The sequence below is a fragment of the Caloenas nicobarica genome, chromosome 17, assembly GCF_036013445.1.
Source record: "Caloenas nicobarica isolate bCalNic1 chromosome 17, bCalNic1.hap1, whole genome shotgun sequence".
NCBI lineage: Eukaryota > Metazoa > Chordata > Aves > Columbiformes > Columbidae > Caloenas > Caloenas nicobarica.
Genome location: NC_088261.1, coordinates 10,728,470 through 10,752,668, shown reverse-complemented (window position 1 = coordinate 10,752,668; position 24,199 = coordinate 10,728,470). Strand labels below are relative to the sequence as shown.

General features: G+C 50.1%; 1 protein-coding gene across 1 annotated transcript in view; it reads right to left on the bottom strand.

Moving 5' to 3' along the window:
• Nucleotides 1-4,847: 4,847 nt before the first annotated feature.
• The window catches only part of TSPOAP1 (TSPO associated protein 1), a 74,875-nt gene continuing 55,523 nt past the window's right edge, over nt 4,848-24,199 (bottom strand). Inside the window, exons 21-30 of the mRNA XM_065646840.1 lie at nt 23,033-24,157; nt 22,297-22,423; nt 22,039-22,190; nt 21,687-21,855; nt 18,998-19,069; nt 18,590-18,622; nt 17,959-18,062; nt 15,891-15,962; nt 14,653-14,781; nt 4,848-6,133 (exon numbers count right to left, since the gene is read on the bottom strand). Of these exons, the coding sequence (XP_065502912.1) occupies nt 5,921-6,133; nt 14,653-14,781; nt 15,891-15,962; nt 17,959-18,062; nt 18,590-18,622; nt 18,998-19,069; nt 21,687-21,855; nt 22,039-22,190; nt 22,297-22,423; nt 23,033-24,157 (2,196 nt within the window). The 3' untranslated portion in view covers nt 4,848-5,920. The remainder of the gene's footprint in view (nt 6,134-14,652; nt 14,782-15,890; nt 15,963-17,958; nt 18,063-18,589; nt 18,623-18,997; nt 19,070-21,686; nt 21,856-22,038; nt 22,191-22,296; nt 22,424-23,032; nt 24,158-24,199) is intronic.

Here is a 24,199-nt window from a genome sequence, read left to right as displayed (position 1 = left end):
TCTCCTCATGTTCAGATGGACCCTCCTGTGTTTCGGTCTGTGCCCGCTGCCCCTCACCCTGGCGTTGGGCACCACTGAACAGAGTCTGCTCCATCCTCTGACACCCACCCTGAGATATTGATCCCATTGATCAGATCCCTCTCAGCTTCTCTTCTGCAGCTCAACAGCCCCAGCTCTCTCAGTCTCTCCTCATCACAAAGATGCTCCAGACCTCTCCAGTAATTCCTTGTCCACTGCGTTTTTCCTCGTGTAGCACAAATTCCTTGGTTTAACAGCACAAAGCACACAAGCCTCTGTGTGGTGTCCCCCCAGTGCCGGTTAAATCAATGTCTATTAGCAAACTCCAGGCACCACAGGGGTTGTGCCGTGACTCTGCAGGTGTCCCCATCCCCAAATCCGGGCTACTTGCAGGTGCAGCCGTACCCTTAACACATTGTATGGGTATATTAATGTTGTAATGAAAATCTGCAAAGCCAATTACAGCTCTAGCACTACATCACAGGTGAGGCCGCGCCTGGAGCACGGTCTGGTTTGCAGACCCCTTGTCCAAGACAGGTTTGAGGGACGGGAGGGCCCCACTGAGCACAGGACACCAGAGGGTGCTTGGTTTGGTCAGCCGGGGGGCGGAAGGCTCGGGGAGCCTCAGTGTTGGCTTCAACGGTCTCATGGGAGGGTCACAGAGCACAGAGAGCTGGAGCCTTTCCCAAAGTGCACAGTGAAAGGATGGGAAGCAACAGGCACCTGGTGCTGCCAAAAAAATTCCCATTAGACGTAAGAAAAACAACCATGAGATGTGCAGCGCTGCGACGGGGCTCAGAAAAGGAGTGGGATCTGCATCCCGGGACATAACGCTCGCTCAAACAAGACCCTGAGCAACCTCTCCAGCCTTTGGGGGAGCTCTGCCGTGCAGGGGGCCAGGGGCTCCGGAGGTGTCCCCCACCTTCCTGTGACCCCGTGAGCCCAGCGTGTTCCAGACAGAAGCAGAATTTTTGTGTCGCTCGCGCAGCGGCGAGCGCGGCTCCGCTCCACGCACAGGGCAGGGCCGGCAGGTTTCCGAAGCCATTACCCGCGCGGCTCCCCTGCTGCGTCATGCAGCTCACCCGTTGGGAAAGGACAAGGAGCTCTTCAAAGGCTAGTGAGACAGTTAGTGCATATCTGTTCTGGTAATTGCATTTCACAATTAGGAACTTACTTAATTGCTCTCAAAACTGCTTCAGAACGCGGGATGTTTTGAGATGCTTCGTTGGCTGAATGTTCGCTTTCCCCAGAGACCGTGAACCTGCTCCAGACAACCGTGTATGGGAAAGGCCACGTGTCTGGGTGAGCCTCCTGCTGAGCATCGACGCCAGAGCCCGGCCCTCATGCCGACCACGTCAGCAGCGAAGGAGAGACCCCGAGCTGCTCCTTGGAGTGAGGGAATGAGAAGCTGTCGATGCAGCAACAGCTCCTGGGAGCACATCTGCCATCAACACCTGGGACACAGCACAGCCATCAAAGCAAAGGGTGCAAAGCACATCTAAATTACGTTTGCATCTTACAGTTTGCATAGAGAAATTGTTAGATTATAGCCGATGAACATCTAGTAATTCAGGATATGACATCTTGGACACTTTTAAAACCTTTCCTGTAAGGATTCCATTCTGTTCAAAGTAGTTTTAAGAGTGGGGGTCTCCAAGAACAAATGTACATTGCAGTACATAATATGCAAATAGCTTGTTTTGCTGCTAGATTCCCAAGCTCTGAATACTAAAGCTGTGTTTACATGTTCGTAACTCTTTATAGGTGTTGAATTTTATTTCAACAGACAGTATTAAGTTTTACATTTCTTTTGTTATGTTAAAATCCGTCTGCCATTTTTCTAGATGATCAGTAAGAATCAGTAAGTTGTTTTCTTTCTTGTAGTCTTTTGCATTTCGCTACCACAGCCTGAAGGTCTTAAACCTTTCTCAAGAAGACTTTGCTGTAAAGCCTGCCTGGTGTTGGGGAAAAAACTGAATTAGCGTGACTGCTAAATGATGAGTCTGCGTCCATCACAGCAAAATTTGCCGGGAGGCGGCTGAGCCGTGGGGACAACAGGCACCTCCTGTCCCTGGGCTCAGCGGAGGAGGGAGTCCCAGGAGCGAGGGACCCGTCCCGCAGTCACGGACAGACCCCAAAACCTCACAGCCGCTGCTTCTCTTCCTCAGGGTTTTGTTCTTTAGTTCAGCCCGCGGTGAACTGATAAATGCAATGACAGTTTATTTCAAAAGACCTTGAACAACTCGCTTAGGAAACTCCAGCTGCTAAATTCAGTTAGAACAGCAACCAGCTTCCTCCAGAGCAGGGCAAGCTGGAGATAAATTACTGGGTTGCTGATGACTCTAATTGCTTAAGCCTGCTTCAGAAGACACGGGAACTCCTTCCAGTATTCAGAGCTGCAGCAACTCCACTGCTTCAAAACTTTCAACCCATCCTTGCCCCGACTCCTGCCCACCACAGCGATCACTGCAGTGCCAAGGTCCTCCCAGAACATTTCTCTCTAAGGTGCAGCAGCTTCCAGCCGAGTCTCTCCCATCCAGGGAATCCCACAAAATCCCCAGAAAAGCCCACAGGGACTTTTGCCACCTTGGCTGGATACGCAGAGGTCAGAAGTGCCACCCACACAACTGACCCAGCATTTATGCCCCTGTGGCCTTCGCAGAGCGCCCGGTAACGCTGCAGGTCGCCATTTCAGGTGTCCACGTTCCCACTGATGGGACTCTCAAGGCATCAACCACTCCATGAATCGTGATGGCAAAGTACAGAGCCCAGACCTGTGCCCTGACCTCAGAGCTTTGGGGGCTTCCTTATTTTTTCCCTCTTTTACCCAAAGCATACTGAAAAATGTGAAGAATATCATCCGGCTGAACTGTTCCAGCTGGCCGAGAGGGGAAACCACCTTTTTCCTTCCCCTTTCTTGGGGCTGGATGTCACAGACAGCAGCCTTGTTCCATTTCAGATGTCTTCTAGGCAAACAGGCAGAAAAACTGCAATACCTGCTCAGCCTGTCTCCAGCACGTTCAACCCTCTCTTGCCGATCAGAAACCACAAAGGCTGGAGGCCCCACAGGACTGAGCAGCTATAGTGGGTCCACACAGGATGGGACATCAAGCAGCCCAAGACTCGTGTGTCTGCTGCGGTGGCACTATCAAAACCAACACCGATAACAATGGCGTTCTTGATAATACACGTTTAGACCACTGCATAGGGCAGCAGTCCCCAAAAAACCCCAAGCTGGGAAACACAGAGGCAGCAAAGTCTCTTCTCTGGGCACAGCCCTGATCCAGGGCAGTTAATCTCTTGGGTAAGAAATGGGAGAAATCCCTTGCAACGACCTCTGAGCAGCTGCTGGCTGTGCTTGGACAGGTCCTGCTGGCACAAGGTGTGCCTGGACTCTCTGAAGTTGTATCAGATGTCTAGAAAGCCTGCAAGCGGACTGTGGATTCCACCTACAAGGTCGTTGTGGTGGGGTTGGTCTCTACTGGCACCGTTTGATCTGACAAAGCAGAGTATCGTTGCAGTCTATCACCTCAGCACAGCAGTGGCTGCATCAGAACACGCAGTAACTGCAGAGGGTTGGTCTGTCCCAGCCTACCTGCCCGGTCAGCACAGCTTGAAAAGCCAACATCGGCGAGGGAGACGTGGATCTTCTCCACAGGTACGTGCCCCCAGCCTGGCTTGAAGGTGGATCCCTGTGGAGGAGCTAATTAAGAAACAGAAAACACTAAAGTATCTGAAACTTAGAATCATAGAATCATTCTGGTTGGAAGAGACCCCCAAGATCATCAAGTCCAACCATAACCCAGCCCTGGCACTGACCCCTGTCCCTGAGAACCTCATCTCCGTCTGTCCAACCCCTCCAGGGATGGTGACTCCAGCACTGCCCTGGGCAGCCTGTTCCAATGCCCCACAGCCCTTGGGGAAGAAATTGTTCCCCAGATCCAACCTCAACCTCCCCTGGCGCAACTTGAGGCTGTTTCCTCTGGTCCTGGTGCTTGTTCCTGGGGAGCAGAGCCCGACCCCCCCTGGCTCCAAGCTCCTTTCAGGCAGTTCAGAGATCAGAAGGTCTCCCCTCAGCTCCTGTTCTTTTACTTAAAAAGAAAAAGCTGTGCTTCTAACAAAACCTGTCAATGACCTCTTAAATTTTGCTCTAGCCCAAAAATGAAATCACCAGGGAATGAAACACTGTGGTCAGGTTGTAGGCATCGCACATTATGCTGCTCTCACTGCTGTGTCACATCGACACAAGCTGGAAGGGTGAGGGGACAGCGTGGCTGCACCCGCAGCCTCGGGCTCCGCAGCCTCCCCGCTGCCCTGCGATCCCTCTGCAGAGCTGTTAGTTATCGCTTCACCCCGTGCCCTCCGCTGCACATCCAGGAGCACACACGTACAGGTGACACCAAAGCACAGGGACAGAGCTGCAGGAAGAAATGAGGCTGTGCCCGTCCCCTGGGCTTGGTGACACCCAGCGCAGAGACCGACGCTGCACGAAGCCACCCGGGCAGCGCAGCAGGGCGAGAGCAGGTCCTGCTGAGGTCTGGATGGGGTACAAGAGTACAACACCGTGTAACAACACCCCAGTGCTTTCTCCTCCAGGATTAGATCTCTGAAACAGGAGAGACAAAGACTTCCCAGTCCTAGAGAAGGCAGCTTGCACCACAGCCACAGGAAAGGCAAAGTCCCACAGGGGTCCTCAAGTGACTGGTACCATTCTCCCCTCTGCCCTCCCCAGAAGAAGCATCAGTGAATCTTTTGCTTTTTTAAGGAAAACATATTTTTGTGAAAATAGACTTTATTATAATAAAATCTGATATTAAATAAAAACACACCGCAACACCAACACTCGTGGACACTGTGCTGGCATCATTCACATACCTCACGTAACTGTCCTTCTCAAAACAAGTACCGCACTGAAACATGCAACAAAAGAGACACTGAAAAGGATAGAAACCATGTAGTACAAAACTCTCCGTGGCTTAGAAAGGGATGTGTTGTAACTCAAGGAACACATCATCTCATATGAAAATAGCTGCAAACTCTCCATCCCCAGCTCTGCTCTCTGAATGCTCCGACTTGGGAGCAGCCCACTGAAACAGCCAAATAAAACCGCGAAAGAGGCAGACGTAAAATAAATAAATAGTTAAATAAGTAAATAAATAAAATAAATAAGGCGGAGTCCCCAGCCAGCGTGTGGTCAAGGTGAACCAGCCAAGAGCAGCTTCCAGCAGCCCACGCTCCGGGCAGAAGTACCGACCCGGGCAGGGAGTCGCTCCTTCCTCCACAGGAACCCTCGTGCGGAACGTGACGGAGGCAGCGGGGGATGCTCCTAGGCACAGCTGCGTATTTACAGGTTTACAGTACAAATAACTCACTTGTCAGCCCAGAGACAGCAAAGGGGATTCATGGGAACAGAAAAGTGCAAATTTTCTTTGCAGGGAGTGAAGGAGTTGACGTAACCTCCTTTGGACCAGAGAACTACCAGGGTGTGCAGTATGAGGGAGCTCTTCCTAAGGGGCCGGGGCTTTGCTGGGAAAAGCCATTTAGCTAACTTACAGCCAGAATATAGTTTTTAAATTAAAATATTTACAGGGAACCGGCGCATTGAGGGTTGCACGGAGCAGGACATGCTGCTGCGGAGGCAGCTGCATCCAGAGCGGAGGCCTCGCACAGCCCAGAGCCGTGACGCTGTGTTCAGAGCCGCTGCTCACGCAGGGTGGGCACCCACGGCTGGGCTCTCAGCAGTGACCACAGCTCCCAGACACACTGAAGAGTTTCTTCTATTCAATATACACTTTTTCCCCTATGAAAATACTCTAATCAGCTTATTGCAGAGGGCTCCTCCTGAATTTTCAGTCCCCACGTGGACTGCACAGGCAGTCTTTACAGAACAATAAATCCCGTGCTAATTTTTCTTACTGGACCCAAGTTTTTTGAAGAGCTTTTTTCCTTTGAAGAAGAAGCCTCTCTTCTTTTTACTCTGACCAGGGACATCGCTGCAGGTAAGAAGAGCCAGCGATGCCTGCTCTGGACACCACTCGCCCATGACAAGGCAGGAAGGTGGTAGAGTAGGAGTTGGTGAGGAGTCGCTCTGATCAACGGTCCCATCTGGATTTAACTGAGGGGGGAAAAAAGAGAAAACAAAAGAAAAAGCAGAAGTTAGAGCTGATGAAGGACACCACACCAACACAAAGCTGAGGCAGAGAACCTGCCTTCTTCCCCAGTCTGCCCCTCACCCTGCAAGGCTCAGCTCCTCTGTGCAGTTCCAGCTTCAGTTTGGAGGTTTCTAGTGGATTTCAACTATTTTGTACCCACTACCCAGACCCTGATTGAGCTCTGACATTCTGAAATACCTGAACTTTGGGCTAAGAATAGGATAGTAAAAGAACCCCACTGAGGACCTGATGAAAGATGCTGCTTCACAGCTGAAGATGCTGTTAAGTGAAGCATCTCCTGAGAGCACAGACAAGTAGATCCCGATGGATCATGCTGGCTGCCTGCGCTGGGAGAGCCCGGTGGGTTCTCAGCACACTCTGGGACAGAAGGCAGGTCATTAAGAAAAAAAGAAAAGAACCTAATAAGAACAAGGGCTGTGCAAGACCTTCAGACGTGCTGAGATGTTCGTGCAGCAGTGGCCATGCTCTGCTACAGTCAGAATGGGAATGTGGAGCCTTGCAAGGTGGCTCAGCACCCATCGGGTCCAGTTGCAGTAGGGGCAGAAAGCAAAGACTGATGCTCTTGCAGCTGCACCAATAATGGAGAAAAAGTTCATGATGGAGCAGGACACAGAGGAGTCTTGGACCAAGTGGCACACAGTGACTGACGTGTTCCTAAGTCACCTGAGCACTGGAGAACGTTAACTGGGATCCACAGCCCCACATGATGCACCATATGCCGCTCCTTTGGGAAAGAGCTTTTAGAAATCACAAAGTGCCCTAGTCCTGGGCTCAGGTTCCTCTTCACAAAATACTAACGGCAGGCCAGTTCCCAGCAGCAGCCTTCTTTCCACAATCTCCCTTCGCTAGGTTTAGGTGTCTGGCCAGTGAGCATTTCGATCTGGCAGGACAAGCTTTCCCAAGAAGTTGCAGAGTTCACCAGAGAAGAGGCTTTGGGTTTCTGAGGCCCAGGAGAGCCCTTGTCCCTCTGCCCTGTCTCCCACACAGCTTTCACCGACCAGCATCTCCCAAGCTCCCAGCTGTACAGCCCAGCTTGGCATTCTCCAAAGCACAACACGACAGTGGCCGGAGCACATTGAAGCATCATGTCCTCATCATCACTCTGCTTGGGTCCCACTACATCGGGGAGAGTTAAGTGCAGCCCTTAAGGGTCTGTAAAAGCAGCCATAGCTCCAATAGGGAATCAGAGAATCACGGAACAGTTTGGGTTGGAAGGGCCCTTCCCAGCTCCCCCAGTGCCCCCCCTGCCATGAGCAGGGACATCTGCACCAGCTCAGGTTGCTCAGAGCCCTGTCCAGCCTGGCCTGGGATGTCTCCAGGGATGGTTCGTTCATCCACCACCTCTCTGGGCAAACTGGGCCAGGGTATCACCACCCTCACTGTAATAAATTTCTTCTTCATGCCTCACCTGAATCTCCCTTCTTCCAGTTTAAAACCATCACCCCTTGTCCTGTCAGAACACATCCTTTTAAGAAGTCTGTCCCCATCTTTCTTACAGGCTCCTTTTAAATACGGCACATGAGTTGGTGACATGGGCAGAGGGATGCTGTGCCTGGGGAGGAAGCGTTACCAAAGAGCAAAGAGATCAGCCCTGCCCAGGAGACGTGTGAGAACCACAGCAGCTGTTGGCAGCTCTCTGGCAGGGGTGGATGTGCCTTGGTCCTGGTCCCACACTGCACCCAGGGAAAGCTGCTGAATCGAGCAGATGCACAGACATAGCATTACTGCCACAGCACAATCATACCTGATGGGCTGTGCGTTAGTGTATTTAAAGTTTCCTGGGTGAAAAGCAAAAGCCGCCCTGCTCTGTCACCCTACTGCTGCTTCAGCATCCTGTGTGACAGAGGCACAGAAAGGGGCTGTGACCTCTCCTCCCCCTTGCAGGCTGAAGTTCTGCTGCTGCATCCCAGTCACCTCGCTGTGCTGCTGGAAGAAAGCGCCGCTGGTAGAACGTGACCAGCAGGTCGGGGAGGAGATTCTGCCCATTTGCTCCGTTCTGCTGAGACCCCGCCTGGAGTCCTGTGTCCAGCTCTGGGGCTTCCAACATAAGAGGGACATGGAACTGTTGGAGAGGGTCCAGATGAGGCCATGAAGATGATCCGAGGCTGGAGCAGCTCTGCTGGGAGGACATGCTGAGAGAGTTGGGGTGTTCAGCCAGAGAAGAGAAGCTCCGGGGAGACCTTATTGCGGCCTTGCAGTACCTAACAGGAACCTACATGAAAGCTGGAGAGGGATGTCTCACAAGGGTGTGGAGTGACAGGACAAGGGATGATGGCTTTAAAATGAAAGATGGGAGACTTAGATTAGATATGAGGAAGAAATTGTTGGCCCTGAGGGTGGTGAGAGCCTGGCCCAGGTTGGCCAGAGAGGTGGTGGCTGAACCATCCCTGGAGACATCCCAGGCCAGGCTGGACGGGGCTCTGAGCAACCTGAGCTGGTGCAGATGTCCCTGCTCATGGCAGGGCTTGGGCTGGATGAGCTTTAAGGTCCTTTCCAACCCAAACCATTCTATGATCCTATGAGCAGAAACCTCTTCTCTAGAGTAAGACTCAGTATGTGCAAGATCTGTCAAGTCATTGCTAAGCACACAGGAGTACAGGACTTTTAGAGAGCTCTGGTGTGAATACACGACCCCTCCCAACTCCAAAAAGCTCAGAGTCAACTTGTAGCAATCACTTTGTCCCAAATTGTCCCAAGCGACAGTACCACCCGACCCTCTCTGACCTGAACTAAGGTCTCTGGCTACAGGGACAGAGGTGTAATTCCTCTCCATCCTTCTCCACTACAGTAAACAATACAGTGGCTGATTTTTCCTGAACTCACACTCTATTTTCACCTGGAAATCTCCTTCCACGTGCTTTCAGAGGCACTTCTGTGACCCTCCAGGTACGCAGCACTGCGTTGAAAGGCGAGCCTGGCTCTTGGGAAAGCTGCACCCTGCCTGCAAGGTCACAGCAGCACCAACTGCCACCTCTGTACTTCCCGGCAGCTGATGGCCCAAGCACTGGTCAGGTGTGAGAAGTCTGGAAATAAATCTGAATGAACCCAGATGAAGCATTTTCAGCCAGTAATGCTGAAAGGAAGTTGGAGCATGGAGGGTGTTGGTCTCTTCTGTCAAGTAGCAAGTGATAGGACAAGAGTAAATGGCCTCAAGTTGTGCCATGGGAGGTTTAGATTGGATATCAGGAAAAAATTCTTCCTAGAAAGGACTGTCGGGCATTGGAACAGGCTGCCCAGGGCAGTGGTGGAGTCACCATCCCTGGAGGGGTTTAAAAGGTGTTTAGACGAGGTTTTTAGGGACATGGTTTAGTGTTAGATTCAGGTTATGGTTGGACTCGATGATCCTGAGGGTCTCTTCCAACCAAAATGATTCTATGATTTATGGAGGCAAAGAGAACTTGGTAGCCTAGCTGTGTGTAAAAGAATCCCTGGGTTCTGCTCCAGAAGCTATTGATGTGTTGTGCAACGAAGAATCCTTGGATAAGAAGCACAGAAGCACTGGGCTGCCATCAAACGGGGTCTCAGCAACACACAGTGCGTGATCCCCCTGTGAAGCTCAGGCTGTCCGGCTCAGCAGCGCCGAGGGACGCGGCAGCGATGGAAACAAACCCCCTGTGCAGCCAGGGCAGCGGGGGCTCGGTGACATGTGCCATGGAAACCACTTCTCTGGCAAAGGTGGGACAGGTTTAGGGCAGAGCTGAAGTTGCCCAACAAACCCTATACAACTTCTGCTGCAGAGCTACGCACGAAAGGCTGGATGCAAAATGAGCAGCAGGTACCCAGACCAACTCACAACTGTCACAATTATTTACTGTAATAAGGATCAGTATCAAGGTCATTATCAAATATCAAAGGGTTAAAAAGAAGCGACCAGCAGTTCCCAGTCTCTGTGGCCACAAGTCCTGCTGGTTCCCAGCTGTGGCACAGGATGCCCGGACAGATTTCCATCCACAGAGGCATCGCATGCACAAGCACGTGCAGATATTCTCTGAGGTCTCTATATGGCAGAAAAGTAATAGAACCAGCTCATAAATTCATCTGGTAAGAGACAAATGATACTAAAATTAGGGTTTCTTCCCTAAGAGAAACATGAAGAAAAAATTGCTCTGTCAAGGTCCTGATAGAAGCTATTTGGGTTGATAACCAGAAGAGTCATGTTGGTTTTCACAGGGTGGTTTTCAGGTATTACTGATTTGCACAATTTCAGGAAAACAATGCTTGAAACCAAAAAAACCACAGATCTGTTCCCACTGCCCCCCAAAACCAGGGGTCTCACCCCCCAGCCCCAAAATAGTTTCTTTAAGTGTTATCAGATGAACAATTATCTACACACGGTTGGTTTTAGGGACAAAATGTTACTGCTTTCTTAGGCTGGTGCTGTGCAGGGGGTTTCCAGGACTACACTCAGGAAAGAGTGAAATCAAGAAGAAAAAAAAAAATCACCGGCTGAATACGGGCTGTGCTTGGCCTGAGCAGGATCTTGCAAAGGCTCAACAAAGCTTTAGCTGCTGATTTGCTTGAACAGGGGGGGCTGAATTACAGAGCAGATCTGTTCTAAACTGAATATCCAGCACAGTCCCATCACTGCCCCCAAAACCACCAGATAATTGTTCCAATTACGTTTCACACACTGAACAGATCAGGGCTTGTCTTTAAGACAGAGCCAATCTGGCAGGTAAAGGTCTGTCACCAAAGGATTTGAAGCTGGACTTGCAGCCTGTGAAACTTCAAGCAAGAAAAGGAGTAAACTGCAGTGCAGGACCTGTGAATACGCTAGGCTGAGCAGGAGATTAAAGAGATCTTCTCACACAGACTTACATGGTTGCTCTCTCTCTATGTATCATTCATATCTATCACTGGACTCTTCTCTTCCTCATTCTCTGAAGAAAAAAACCGTCACGGTGCATAATACAGGCAGAAATAAATACATGAAATCAATTAGAATCAAACACTTTCTGAAGGTGCTTTACAATCAGTCTTTGAAATAAACTGTGTATTACTGATGCAAAAATATTCATTCGACAGCCACAGCCATTAAAGTAACTGCTGTAAGTTGATGAGCATGAGTGTTTCAGGGCCCCAGTTTGTGATCGTAACTTCTTGGATACTCCTCTTTGAGCTGTATTTATTGCTCAGTCTATTCCCCAAATGTTGTCAGCCTGAGTGCGTTTCACCTTTCTCAGTTGCCAGCATTTTAAGATTTACTCGGAAATAATTCAAAACGCTCCACCTTCCCCAGTTCAATTTGGAAAGTCAATTGTCCTTATTCTCAGGCCTTTGGCACAGCAGCAGGGAGAAGGGAAGTGCGAATAACAGGGTGAAAACATCAAATCCAAGAAGTTACAAGCCATTTAAAAATCACTCATGATCATACTGGAGAAGCTTCTGTTAGACTGGAACAAGCTTTAACACACGTCCGAAGCTCTGCTGTGATCCCATGGTGCACACACGTGCTCCCCAACGGGTCAGGTCACACGCTGGGACTGTAAATGTGACAGGAGTCTGTTTTGCTGTGCTGCCTTTCCGAAAACTCAAACATCATCATGCACCTTTTGCCTTGGGTGATTTTTTGCATACTCTCCACTCCCCACATGCCAAACAGCAGTGGCAAAGGTGCTTCAGTGTGTATTGCACATAACAAGCAAGTTCCTAAACTCTCTGGAGTGAATACATCACTGGGGTTTGGAAAGCCCCAGGCAGGGCTGTAGCACTGTGAGAGCTCATTCCAGTTCAGAGATGGCCCTTAGAATATATACGTTTTACAGGAGGAGGAGGTATTTCTTCTGCCTTACCCATCAGGAGTTCTACCCATAGGCAGGGACGATGTGACAGAGCAAAAACTCAGCGGGGTCAGAGGGGTCAGGTTCTGTCTCTCCTTGCTAATCACTAAACATACTTAAGTGTAGTTAAGTAATACAAGCTTGGTTATGAGCAGGTAAATGTATCGATTTTAAAAGGAGCCAAACATGCCCTTCACGTTTGGAAGCTGGTCAGATAGAGCTGGACTGCAAAGCCCAAGCAGGAGCAGGACTGCACATGCTAAGCCTGAATCCCCCAGGGCAGGTGTGCCAGGGCAGGAGCCAGTCTGTCATACACAGAAGCATCCAAAGTCATGCCTACGCAGTTCACGTGGGTTCCCACTGAAATAAAGCTGGCTTAAACATCATCAACTCAATTTTCCAGGTTCCCAGATTTCAGACTACAAAGGTCTCATGGATCAGCCAAGCACCCAACTTAGCAAATCAAGCCTGTCCCTGAGGCTGCAGGTTCCTGCTCTGCAGACCCAACGTCAGACCAAGGCAAGGGGCAGCCTGTGGGGTCCCTGGCAGAGAGAAGTGGAGACAAATGGAAAAGTCCAAAGGGCAGGCAAGCCCGGAACATATCTGTTTTATATGGGGTGCCTTCATCACATTTGAAAGGCTTTTCTGTTAAAAAAAAAAAAAAGGTGTCATGAACTGTAGGAACTGTAGCCTGGAGCACGCAGGGATATCTGGACCAAACTGGTGTGTCCAGGGGAACAATCACCCGCTGCTGAAGCCAGCATGGGTGGGAAGGGGAGAGGAAAGCGGAGCGGCAGCAACTGCAGGACAGCGAGCGGGGGCAGCTCGTGCTGCTCAGCGGCAGAGCCGGCAGGACCTCCTTACCCTGTGAGGTCCCTGGCAAACTGGTGTCACAGTTTCCTCACCAGTAAAATGGAAGAGAGGGATGCAAATAGGAATACTTGCAGATTTATTGTATATGTTACCCTGTTTATCAGCGAAGTTGCTTTCTCTTACCCGCCTTAAATAAAACACCATCAGCTGAGCCAAACCCTTCCTATCAGCAAGGGGCTCAGCTGTCCGAGCCCTCAAGGTTTCCTGAATCTCCCTATAGATTCTGAGAGGACTTGAGCTGAGGCTGAATAACAACCCCTGGCATCTGAAATGGGTCCTTGATGCTGCTGGTTGACACCAGAGAGGAGGGTTAGATCTGTAATAAGCTACACTATGAATTCAACCTCTTTTAATTTTACTGGTTCCTTTGGCACCCTCTGTTCCAACAGATGAGCAATTTGGAAAGAGTAAATCATTCTGAGAGGGACACTGAAGAAGAAAATCCACTCTGAACGCTTGGATTCGTGTAACCTCAGGGCTCTTAAACCCTGGTAGTATCAGCTTAATCACCTCTGATTCCTCAGCCTTGACCAGCACTATGGGCTTGGAGAAAAAGGACTGAGTATCCTAAAAGGTAAGTGCAAGGGACCCACACAACTTCTGAGTTTAGATGATCCAACAGACTACCCACAAACCTTATTTCGGAGTGAGGCCTGCTGCTTGCTCTTTGTAAGAAGGCATCGAGGCTCTAATGCCGCCCCTGCACCCACAAAGCTTGAAATGCCTGGAAGCAAGAGGTGGGGCTGCAGGAGAAGCCTAAGGGAGATCAGACATTATTTGAAGAGATGGGAGGTGGGTACAGAGAAAAGAAAGAGCTGAGCACGAGAAACAGGACAAGGAACACCAAAAACCGGACAAGGAATGCTGCAGAAAGCAGGAAAGCTGGGGTGGCACCAGTGGAGAGCTCTACAGAGGAGGATTCAGGACCAGGTACTTCCTTAAGGACGAGCTCAAAACCAGCCTGGACCTGCTCTTACACACTTTTTTGGGTCTGGCACCACTTGACAGTACAAATAACCTCCCAGGAAAAACTGAAGGCTGAGTACATGTGAGCTGGGACCAAACTGTGTCCCTCCCCGCCTCCCATTCTCTGGAATGACACAGCACAAGAGTGACCAGGGAGGTGCCACAGTTTCGGCCTCACCCACTGAGGACACACTGAATCTGGCAGATGACCCAAATCTCCCATTTAAGCATTTTTTTCCAGAGTATCAGCCAAGTAATGCTGCAAGGGGTTAGTTAGCTCAGCTTCTGAATTCCCTGCATTTGTGGGTTGCTCTCAAAACCTCAGGATCCACCCCACAGACCTGTTTGGGAAGCTCCCCAGCGTGTTTCGAATTTGTCTGAAAGCACCTCGGACTGGATTAAGACATAGCAAACTCAGGACAGGTGGGAGAACACTGGTGTTGATAACTCCAGAACCCTGTGGCAGGGATATGAGCATATCTGAGGAATTTCATGTGTCTGGGGAGCTGCCTGAACTGCTTTGCCTGCAGCAGCATTTTAACACTGACTTTTCTGTGGATCTAAAGAATCTGCTGGTGGGACCTGGGATGCTCTTTCTTCAACTGACCAGACTGAGGGCCCAGTGGACGTCGTTGCTTTGTGCCTCTTTTTGCACTACAGGTAAGTCTTCAAGCTGAGCTCCTAGCACTCCCCTCAAAACTTTTGAGCATCTCCCATGGGATGAACTGAGCTGCACACAACAATTTCCATGACTGCACCAGATGCTGCATGCTGTGCCATGCCCGATCTCCAGCCACATCACGGTTTGGACGTCTGCACTATGCAGTGTCACGCAACCTTACCTGGCTCTCAGAACTCAGCGGAAAAGCCTCTTTATCTTTTGAATGAAGTTCCTCGACCGGGCCTCCATCAGAAGTGACGGCTTCCAGGAAGTTGGACGGGACGAGACCTCTCTGCTGGTTCAGCTCTCCCTGCAAGACCAACATTCAGTTCTCACATCAGATTCCTCGTTGATGGAGAAACAATAAAGAGGAGCAGCCCCATGCAGACGGCCAGGCTACGGCCTGAGAGACACCCAGGAACACGCTCATGTTGGAAGGATCCTCAGCAAATTTCACAACTCACATCCTTGCTCGGTTGTGGAATAATTCAGTGCACAAACCCACAGAATAAAGGAAGACAGCAGCAAGCTGTGACGAATGTATTCCAGCAACACGGTCACTTCTACAAACTCAAAAAACATCCACTGCTGTCCTGGAAGCAACTGGAATACGGCTGTGCCACAAGCTTTCTAAAGGCCTTTGATTTGCTCTGGTATTCATTTATTTTATAAAGAATGAGGTACTGTTGCTACAATGTGCTGCAGGCATTGCCTCAGTGCTCACTGAGGTCCAGAGCTTCACAGCAAGCTTGGCTGTATGCCTCAAAAACTGTCTCCAGTGCAACAGAAGGTGTCGAGTGAGACAAAAACAACCCCGGCAATGCTGTTTGGCCAACGCTATAAAAGAAATCAAACCAAACGTTCACAGTGATCCCTCCAGACTTTACCTGGAGCTGAACCTCAGCTTTGACATGTGAGGACATGTCACTTTCTGTGCAGGAAAAGGTGGATGATCCAAGGGCCGAGGACCGTGTCCAGCACACGGCTCGTTGGCAGGCACAGCCCCCAGGCATGGACCATAAATTAAACAGCTACCAGCGCTTGTTGAAGTGTGGCCAGATGGGGGTCAACATACATTTCTATTCTGATGTTACCATTCTAGCCTCCTGCCCTGGGTGAAAACTCGTGTCTGAGTGCTTGGTGACAAACCAACTTACAGCAGATACCGATTCAGCTGATGTATGTAGAGAAAAACGTATGCTAGACTTTGGGAAACCTGCGGTCAAGTTATGCAAACTCAGAACCATTTGGATATTTGGTCTACAGGACTGCCAGGGACAATGTGCCCTGCACTAAGCAGATAAAGGTTTGTTTTCCAAAAGCAAAATACTTCGTTCCCTGATTTCTGCTCTCCTGCCACTAGATGGACTCCAACGATCGCAGACGGAGCCCCAGGACCTTCTCAACCCCTCTACTTACATAATAGAATCCGTCATCATCCATGGACCCAAACACAGTGATAATGTCCCCGGCACTGAAAGTCAGTTCAGCCTGCAAACAGCAAGAGAACAATGGTCACAGGAGAAGAGCTGCCTGGAAATCCTCACCAGAAACACAAGGTCACCCTGGGCTTCTTGCATAATCGCACCCTGAGAGAGGGAGGCCACTGTGTTAAGATGTGCAGGACCAGGATGCCAAAGAGCAACTCAAGTCCTAACTGTGGAATCCAGTGCTAAGGAAGCATTTTATAAACTAAGACAAGAGCAAATCCTGTTTCTTAAACAATTTTAATAAGGCTTCAAAACAGTACCTAACCCCTGTTCTGGAAAGGTATGTTGAGAAAAAACTGAATGAGCACCAGAAACACCTTTAATTTCTTTAAATATAAGTACTAAATCCCGTTCCCCTGGAGGAGCCTGTTCTGTATGCAACGCTCAGGGATTAGTCACCAGCAGGAATGCATACAAATGTATACAAATGGGAAAATCTGACCTGGAAACGGAAGATTACCGCACAGCACACACGACCTTTCACCATCAGATCCATCTGATGTCTCCGAACAGGCTGTATCCCACTGGCTTTATCCGCAGAAGTGCTGGCTGGAAGGGACCTACCTCTAATATTTTACCTTATTCTATCCCTAGTACTCAATTTATCGCTGGAGGCTGCAACGATGCTGTTGGCTGAGACTTACTTTGCTCTAGCAGAAAAACACTTGTAGGGAACTTCACTCCCAGAACGGCACAGCTGAGCCCACTGCGTCATGGTGCAAGTTCCCAAACAGCAGCTGCAGCCTTCTGGTAAAACTGGTGACCAGATGTGGGAGTGTGAACAGCGAGCATCTCCAACGATGCAACAGAACCGCACCAGCTTGTTTCAACAATTTGAGCTCTGTCCACAGGGAGGGTTCTAGGAAGACCTAATCATTGTGAAAAGTACGGTCATCTTCTTGCTGACACGGGCCCAAAGTGCTCTTTGGCTGGGTGTATGAATACCTATATGGATGCTGGTTGATACACGCTCTCATTGTATCTCTCCCAAGATAATCTACCATCCCTAAAACACTGTCCTCAGAAGCAGCCTGTCTTGCTCACAAGACAGTTTGGGAGGCAAGCATCACCTGGCCTGTGCCTCCTCTTGGCCATACACTCCTGGATACATGGAAAGAACTCCATGTTTCTGTTTGCTCAGAGCAGACTAACATCACTGTGGAGGACCAGAGAACAGAATATGTTCTAACTTAAAAAGGTTTTTTGCAGACAGAATTCTGCATTGCAATCTTCCCACCTGAAACACGTATCCACAAAAATACTGTTTGGATTGTATGCTTGAAAATCAATAACACAGAAGACTGGTCCACTACATTGGAGCTAAGTCTTCTTGCTTGAACAAAGACCTACACAGATAGTTAACACAAAAGGTGTGCTCACCTTAAATATCAGAAATCCATTCAAAGCCTTAAGCAGTTTTTTGCTTTTCCCAGAGGCTGCCCTGGATCAGTTGCCAACAGCAGGGGCTGCTTCCTCCTGCCCAAATCTGTGAAATCCTGTCTAAGCGCTAGTGCAGGGCTGTCAAACCCATTTTCGTCGGGGGCCACATGAGCCTCATGGTTGCTTTTAAAGGGCCGAATGTAATTTTAGGGCTGTATAAATGTAACCACTCCTACATTTATACAGTCCCCAAATTACGTTCGGCCCTTTGAAGGCAACCGCGAGGCTGATGTGGCCCCTGATGAAAATGAGTTTGACATCCCTGCACTAGGGGATGCTACGAGGCCACGAGATGCTCACGTAGTTTCACTGAGACACATACTGACCATCATGAGGAATATACAGCTTCATATTCTTCACAGATAACAGAACACTGTTACCAGAGAATGCATGACAGAACAAACTCTACATTTTATAACCTCAGCCAACCCCTTTTTAGCAGGTCTGTTACCAAGCTACCATCATCTTGGTTTTGACCAACGTGCTAAGTGTGTTGGGATGGAAGAAAACAGAGAGGAAAAAGAAGCCTGTAAGAGGAGGGAGCAGCTGGGTGTTACCTCTACATCTGCATTTGGAGAGCTCTCCTTAGGGTTATAGTCAAAGACAGCCACCATACTTCGAGGAGTCAGCAGTTCAGCTCCAAAGTCATGATGTTGCTGGTCTGCAGGACAAAAATAAAACAATCTACCCTGAGCTGGACATTCTAAGACAAAATTTCAAATCAGAGCAACTCCTTCACTGTTCTTGGAGTGGACTGAGCAAAAAGAATACTGGGGGAAAGTGAATGGCAACTGAATGGGAGGGAGATCTTAAAGGCCCCAGGTAAAACAGTTTTCTGACCTCCTGTATCACCTCACAAGCACAGAACTGGGCACATCTCCCCATTCCAGCATCCTGGTATCCTGTCTATATATACGGAATGTGTTATTTTACATTTTCCATTTATACACACATGTATATACACACGCAGAGGACAGCAGCCTCTTCACCGTGTCTCAAATGGGCATTTCTCCTCCGCCTCCCACGACACTTTGCTATTGAGCTACAAAGTTTATCCTCCGGGACCAGCCAGAGCCCTGAAGGAGCACTACAGGGTCTTGCATTGGCCCTGGATCACAAAATGTGTCTGTAGAACAATCATGCAAAGGTACCAACCCTCTTCTCTTAGTAAGGAAGAGCAATTCTCACCTGGATGAGACTTGTACTTCTGTTTATCCAGCCCTGCTGGGGAAGGAAACATCTCATCAGTGGGTATTCATCTTTCAAAAGTGACCACAACACAAACTGACAAACGACAATAAAAAGAACAATGACAAAGGCAGCAAACAACAGAAGCAAACTGCTCATGCAACTCAAAGTCTACATCAGTAACCATGACTCAGGGGCATAACATGAAGCAGAAGTCAAGCTCCAAAACTACAGAAGACATCACTGTTGTTAAAAACTTAACACCAGCATAGGGATGGGCTCTCTTTCCACTTCCTAGCAGTTGTACAGAGACAAACATCTGAGGGTCCTGTAAGCAAGTAGTAAAAATTCAATGCAGTCTGTAATCCTACAGCAAAAATCAAAGAGGAAGCAGTGGCTGACACAGACCTTTCTTGGAGCGTCTAGGTTTTGGAGGAGGGACGGATTGGCGGCGTGGAGGTGGAGAAAATGTGCCATTTCCTTAATAAAAATCCAAAAAAGCAAATAAATAGACAAGAGAAACAGACAGTGAATGGAAAGTGAAAAGCATCCTGAAGAGTGACCAGGCAACAGAGCAGCAGGACGTGCCTCCCCCGGGAAGCAGACACCGCGATTTCACGGGCAAAGCCCAAATCTCCACTTGTATGTGGAGTCAGACGAGGCCTGACCCACATCCCAGATACACACAGAAACCCACACTGTATTGATGCCCATGAGCCACACCACGGTACACATCCAACTTTGCTGCTTCTCCGCACTTTATCTTTCACAAGCAGCATCAGAAGGGTAAAATAAGACCTTCTACCATTAACACCTGAAAAATGCCAAGTGAGGTGAAGCCCATCAGCTCACTCAGGTGGGAAGGGACCTGGGGAGGTCTCTGGCTAAAACTCCTGCACCAAGCAGGATCACTGCTGGACGAGCCCCCAGGCCAACCCTCCAAGGCATTTTCTTAGTGACAAGGCTGTAATATGGGCTTATGGCAGCAGGAAAACAGCAGATGTACGGCCAGCCTGGTTGCCTGAGGAAACACAGTTTACTCCCTGCGCATATGCATAAGGTCCATCTTTTTCACTACCACCACCCTCCTGAAAACTTCCAAACTCACTACGTCTCATGAAGCCTCAGAGCTATTAAGTTCTTCCATTCTTCTGAGAGTAGGCAGCGGGGCAGGGGACAAGGAGCCTTGTATATCCACACAGGGACAAGGGCCACCAGCATGCAGCCATGTCTGGGCACCAGAGGATACATGCAGGAGAAACTTTATGAATGTCCCAAATGTGGAAAAAAAGCCTTACTCAAATCTCTCCTTAGCATGAGAGAGGGCAAAGGACACAAACCTACCAAAAAATCACGTAGCCACAAAATGAAAGCATCAGGTGCCTTTGACCCCCGTGCTCCCCAGGACCAGCCTTCCAGAGACCCACGTGTAGGAGCTGGGCACTGTCAGCACTGCAGGGAAATGGAAACATTGGGATTCCTGCTTTTTCTTTTTTTTTTTTTTTCCTTTTGGCTTGGTTGTTTTTTCCCTCCACAGCCTGCGACAGGCAGCGGAAAGCTCAGTCAGTGCCAGGGCTCAGCTGGGCCATCAGACCCGCATTAGGGCTGGTTTACCCTGCTGAACTGGTGGGGGAATCACGCTCAGCCCAAACAAGAATTTCCTCTGGTTTTAACGAGTAGTAGCGGAGAGTACACAGAGGTGCAGGATGAGAGATGGGCGGGATACGGGACAGGCCCTGGGCCACCAATATGTTGCCAGCAGTCTTGGGGCAGCTCACAACCTCTGAACTGCAGCCTAATTTTTCCTTATTAGGAACAATTTCTTCTCCAAGGGGCTGTCGGGCATTGGAACAGGCTGCCCAGGGCAGTGGTGGAGTCACCATCCCTGGAGGGGTTGAACAGACAGGGAGATGAGGTTCTCAGGGACACGGGTCAGTGCCAGGGTTGGGGGAACAGTTGGACTTGATGATCTTAAGGGTCTCTTCCTACCAAAATGATTCTGGGATTCTAACTCAGCCCAAACTCTGGTGGCTGCATATCCCAGAGAAGGTTCCTCTCTCCCTGAGCACATGAGCAGGAAGAAACAGCAAAGTCTGCAGTGCATAAAGCACCGAACCACGTCCTTCAGGGAGGGAGTGAGGAAGAGCCCCAGGACCAGACCTGCTCCTTGTGCACTCCTGCCTGCCTTGCTGTCTCACACCTTTCCTTCCCCACAAGTCCACCCCCATCTTCCTCCGTATTCCCAAGCCAGAGATTCTCTCACCCAGGGGCAGGGTCACCTCTGTGGCGGGGAGAGTTGGGGTGTTCAGCTGGAGAAGAGAAGCTCCGGGGAGACCTTATTGCGGCCTTTCTGGACTTAAAAGGGGTCCATAAGAAAGATGGAGACAAACTTCTGAGCAGGGTCTGTTGCAATAGGACAAGGGGTGATGGTTTTAACCTAAAGGAGGGAGATTCAGGCCGGACATGAGGAAGGAATTGTTGGCCCTGAGGCTGGTGAGAGCCTGGCCCAGGTTGGCCAGAGAGGTGGGGGATGAACCATCCCTGGAGACATCCCAGGCCAGGCTGGACGGGGCTCTGAGCAACCTGAGCTGGTGCAGATGTCCCTGCTCATGGCAGGGGGGGCACTGGGGGAGCTTTGAAGGTCCCTTCCAACTAAACTGTTCTGTGATTATAAGGGTTCCATTACAGACTTGCAAAACAAAGGAGAGAATACAGAAGTGAAAACTCTCCCTCACATCCTTCAGCTGCTCTTCAAACTTTTTTGTTTGCCCTTCTCTCATGCAGATCAGCCCCATTCACACTCCGTGCTGAGTTGTCGGACACAGAACAGCTCCAGCAGCCTCAGGCAGCGCTGTGCTGCAGCAGAGACAGGTAGAACTGAGACCTCGGAACATCTGCCTCCCTCATCCATCGAGACCTCCCTCCTTGCCACTGCAATAGCCACTAAACAAGCCTTCAGATCCCAGGGACCAGCCCTAGAGATCATTTTGCGGGGCTCCACTGGCCACACAGCTTGACAGCACAACTGAGCTTTCCACATTCCAGCAAAGAAATACACTGGCGATAGCACGGCAGACACATAAAGGACATACAGTACCTATGCTCTCCATTGGTGTGTCAGCAGGAAGGAATCCTTGCTTCAAGAGCTGCTTCTTCATTTCATTATTCTCCACCTGGACTTCAGATACCATGTTACAGGGGATATATCCCTCCCTTCCTGCACATTCCCCCCTGTAAAAGCCATCAGCATCCTTGTCTCCACACACCTGTGAGGGAAAAGGCCAGAGACTGTTGATGCTCCAGGGACTGAGACATACAGAGACAGGAGAAAGGGACGCTAAGGAAACTCCCGAAATGAAGGAGGCTCTGCCTCCCAAGGTTTATAGTGTCCCTGGAACATCAGATGGATCCATACAGAGCAGAAGATGCTCAATAAGGTGTGCTCTTACTTTCAGGATCTGCCCCTCCTTAAACGGGAGCTCCTCTTCTGCCGCATCAGGGTTAGGAGACATAGAAACAGGATCATAGTCAAAGAGAGCCACAAATATTCGAATGCCATCATCTTTAACAGAGGTTTCTGAAGCTGTGCTCCTTGGAGGACCTGTGTGCAGACAAGGACACACCAGAGATAATGTCAGCTCCATTCCCCAGCTGTAGCCCTGCACGGCTCAAAGGCACCTACCAGCATCCCCCCGCTGCTTGCTCACCTGGACTAGAGAGCAAAGGTTTCTGCATTTGGCTTCTTCTTAAGCTCTTTTTCCGTCTCCTGCTGGGACCCTGCCAGGCGGCTGCGCCGAGCGGCTCTTGGCCCCTGGGATCTTTGTGACGGGGCGCCTGCAACAGGAACCAGCACAGAGTTAAGCAGCAGCCTCTGCCCTGTGACTCGCCCGGCCAGCGCTCAGCCCAAACGCACTCCACAAAGAGCAGCGCATCCAAATGCAACATTCCTCTTCAGGGACACTCGAGAGCTGAAAATACCAAGGGAGCTGGAAAACAGAACTAAATCCGGGCAGGCAGCCTGCCCGGCCCCAGTGACGACCCCCTTGGGGAGCGTGAGGATGCATGAAAAGGGCGTTTTGAGGGGAGCAATGACGTGACAGTCAGCATCTACACAGAGCTGGCCCAAATCAGCTTATTTCACCAGGGATTTTTTTTGGGTCCCACAGCCTCCTGACATGGGGAGGAAGACCCAGTGCAAAAAGGAATACTGCATCGGTGACACTCGGTCATTCAGCAGGAAAAGCAGAAGCAGCTAATACAATAAAAGCCACGGAGCAGCACAGAACTACCGAATCTCTCACATATTCTTCCAGACAGTCCTAAAGGAGGGTCCTTTCTCTGGACAACACTGAACAAAGCAGGACAGAGGCAGGCCAGGGAAGCAGAGGGAAGCTCACACCACTGCAAGCTGCTTCAAAGCCAGAATAGGAAAAGTCACCCAACCCTTTTGTGCAAGGAGGTGCTATGTATCCCCTTCGAAGGATGTTCGAGCCTCTTTCTCCAGCCAGGTGACTTACAGTCCAGCTCCCAGCCCTGCTCCTCCGAACTGCTCTCACACCTCAGGGCTTCCTTCTCCCGGCAGTAGAACCGCAGGCGCTGGCTCGGAGACCCAGCCCACTCTATCCTCTGCTCTTCCACCATCTCCAGTCTGGTCAGGTCCGTTCTGCCACCTGTGTGGGCAACCTCGGACTGACTGGAGCAATCGCTCCAGTCCCCCTGGCAGCTCTGAGATGTTTCTGGCCACAGCCTGCTCTCAGGGGGGGACGCGCAGCTCGAATCTTGATCATCTTCAGAGTCGTATTCAATGTCTATTTCCAGGCTCCTGGGGCTGGAGCAGCGTGTTGCCCTCACAGCAGGTTCTGCAAACCCTGAAACCACTTTCTTGTTATTTTTTCGTAAGGCGCCTTGTCTGGCACGACTGTACATATCAAACCCCTCCTTACCGCCAGCGCTGCTCACAATGTTCAGCTCTTCCCTGAGGCTTGGAGCTCTGTACAACCCGCCTCCCATCTGGCCGCAGTTGCCCAGCAGACGACTGCAGTGCTCCGTTAAATCATTCTGTCTCTTCCTACCCATCTCGGGCCGATTCCGGACCTTCTCTCGATAATTATTTCCCTTCTTCTTGCTCCTGGCGGGACTTGCCCCAGTACCAGACTTCGGATCGTTCTCCTGGTAGCCCCAGTTCCAGTTTGCTTTCTTCTGACTCCATGCCGGCTGGACAAAGGCAGGATTCGCATGGTTGCCATGCCCTCTGCTCTCCTTATCACCACGCTCCTCTTGCGGACTCTGAGCGGACAGATCCATGGAGGTGTTACTCCCACCTGCCTTTACAAATGGCTCCTTGATGCTGAGTGGCTTCTCTGTCCTTCCTGAAGGGTAGGTAAGTGTTCCCGAGGAGTCTTGAGGGTCTGCCTTTTCCTCTGTAACACACCTCTCATCCTCATCTTCATCCTCATCCTCAGTCACTTCAGGGATGCTGAACAATTTCTTGCTGTGGTTCTTCTGAAGCGGGAGCTCTAGTATCCTCTCCAGAATCTCCTCGTCACTGTCAGTATCACAAAGATCCATCTGTACCCAGCCCCCGAGAAAAGCCACAGCCAGGACAAGCAG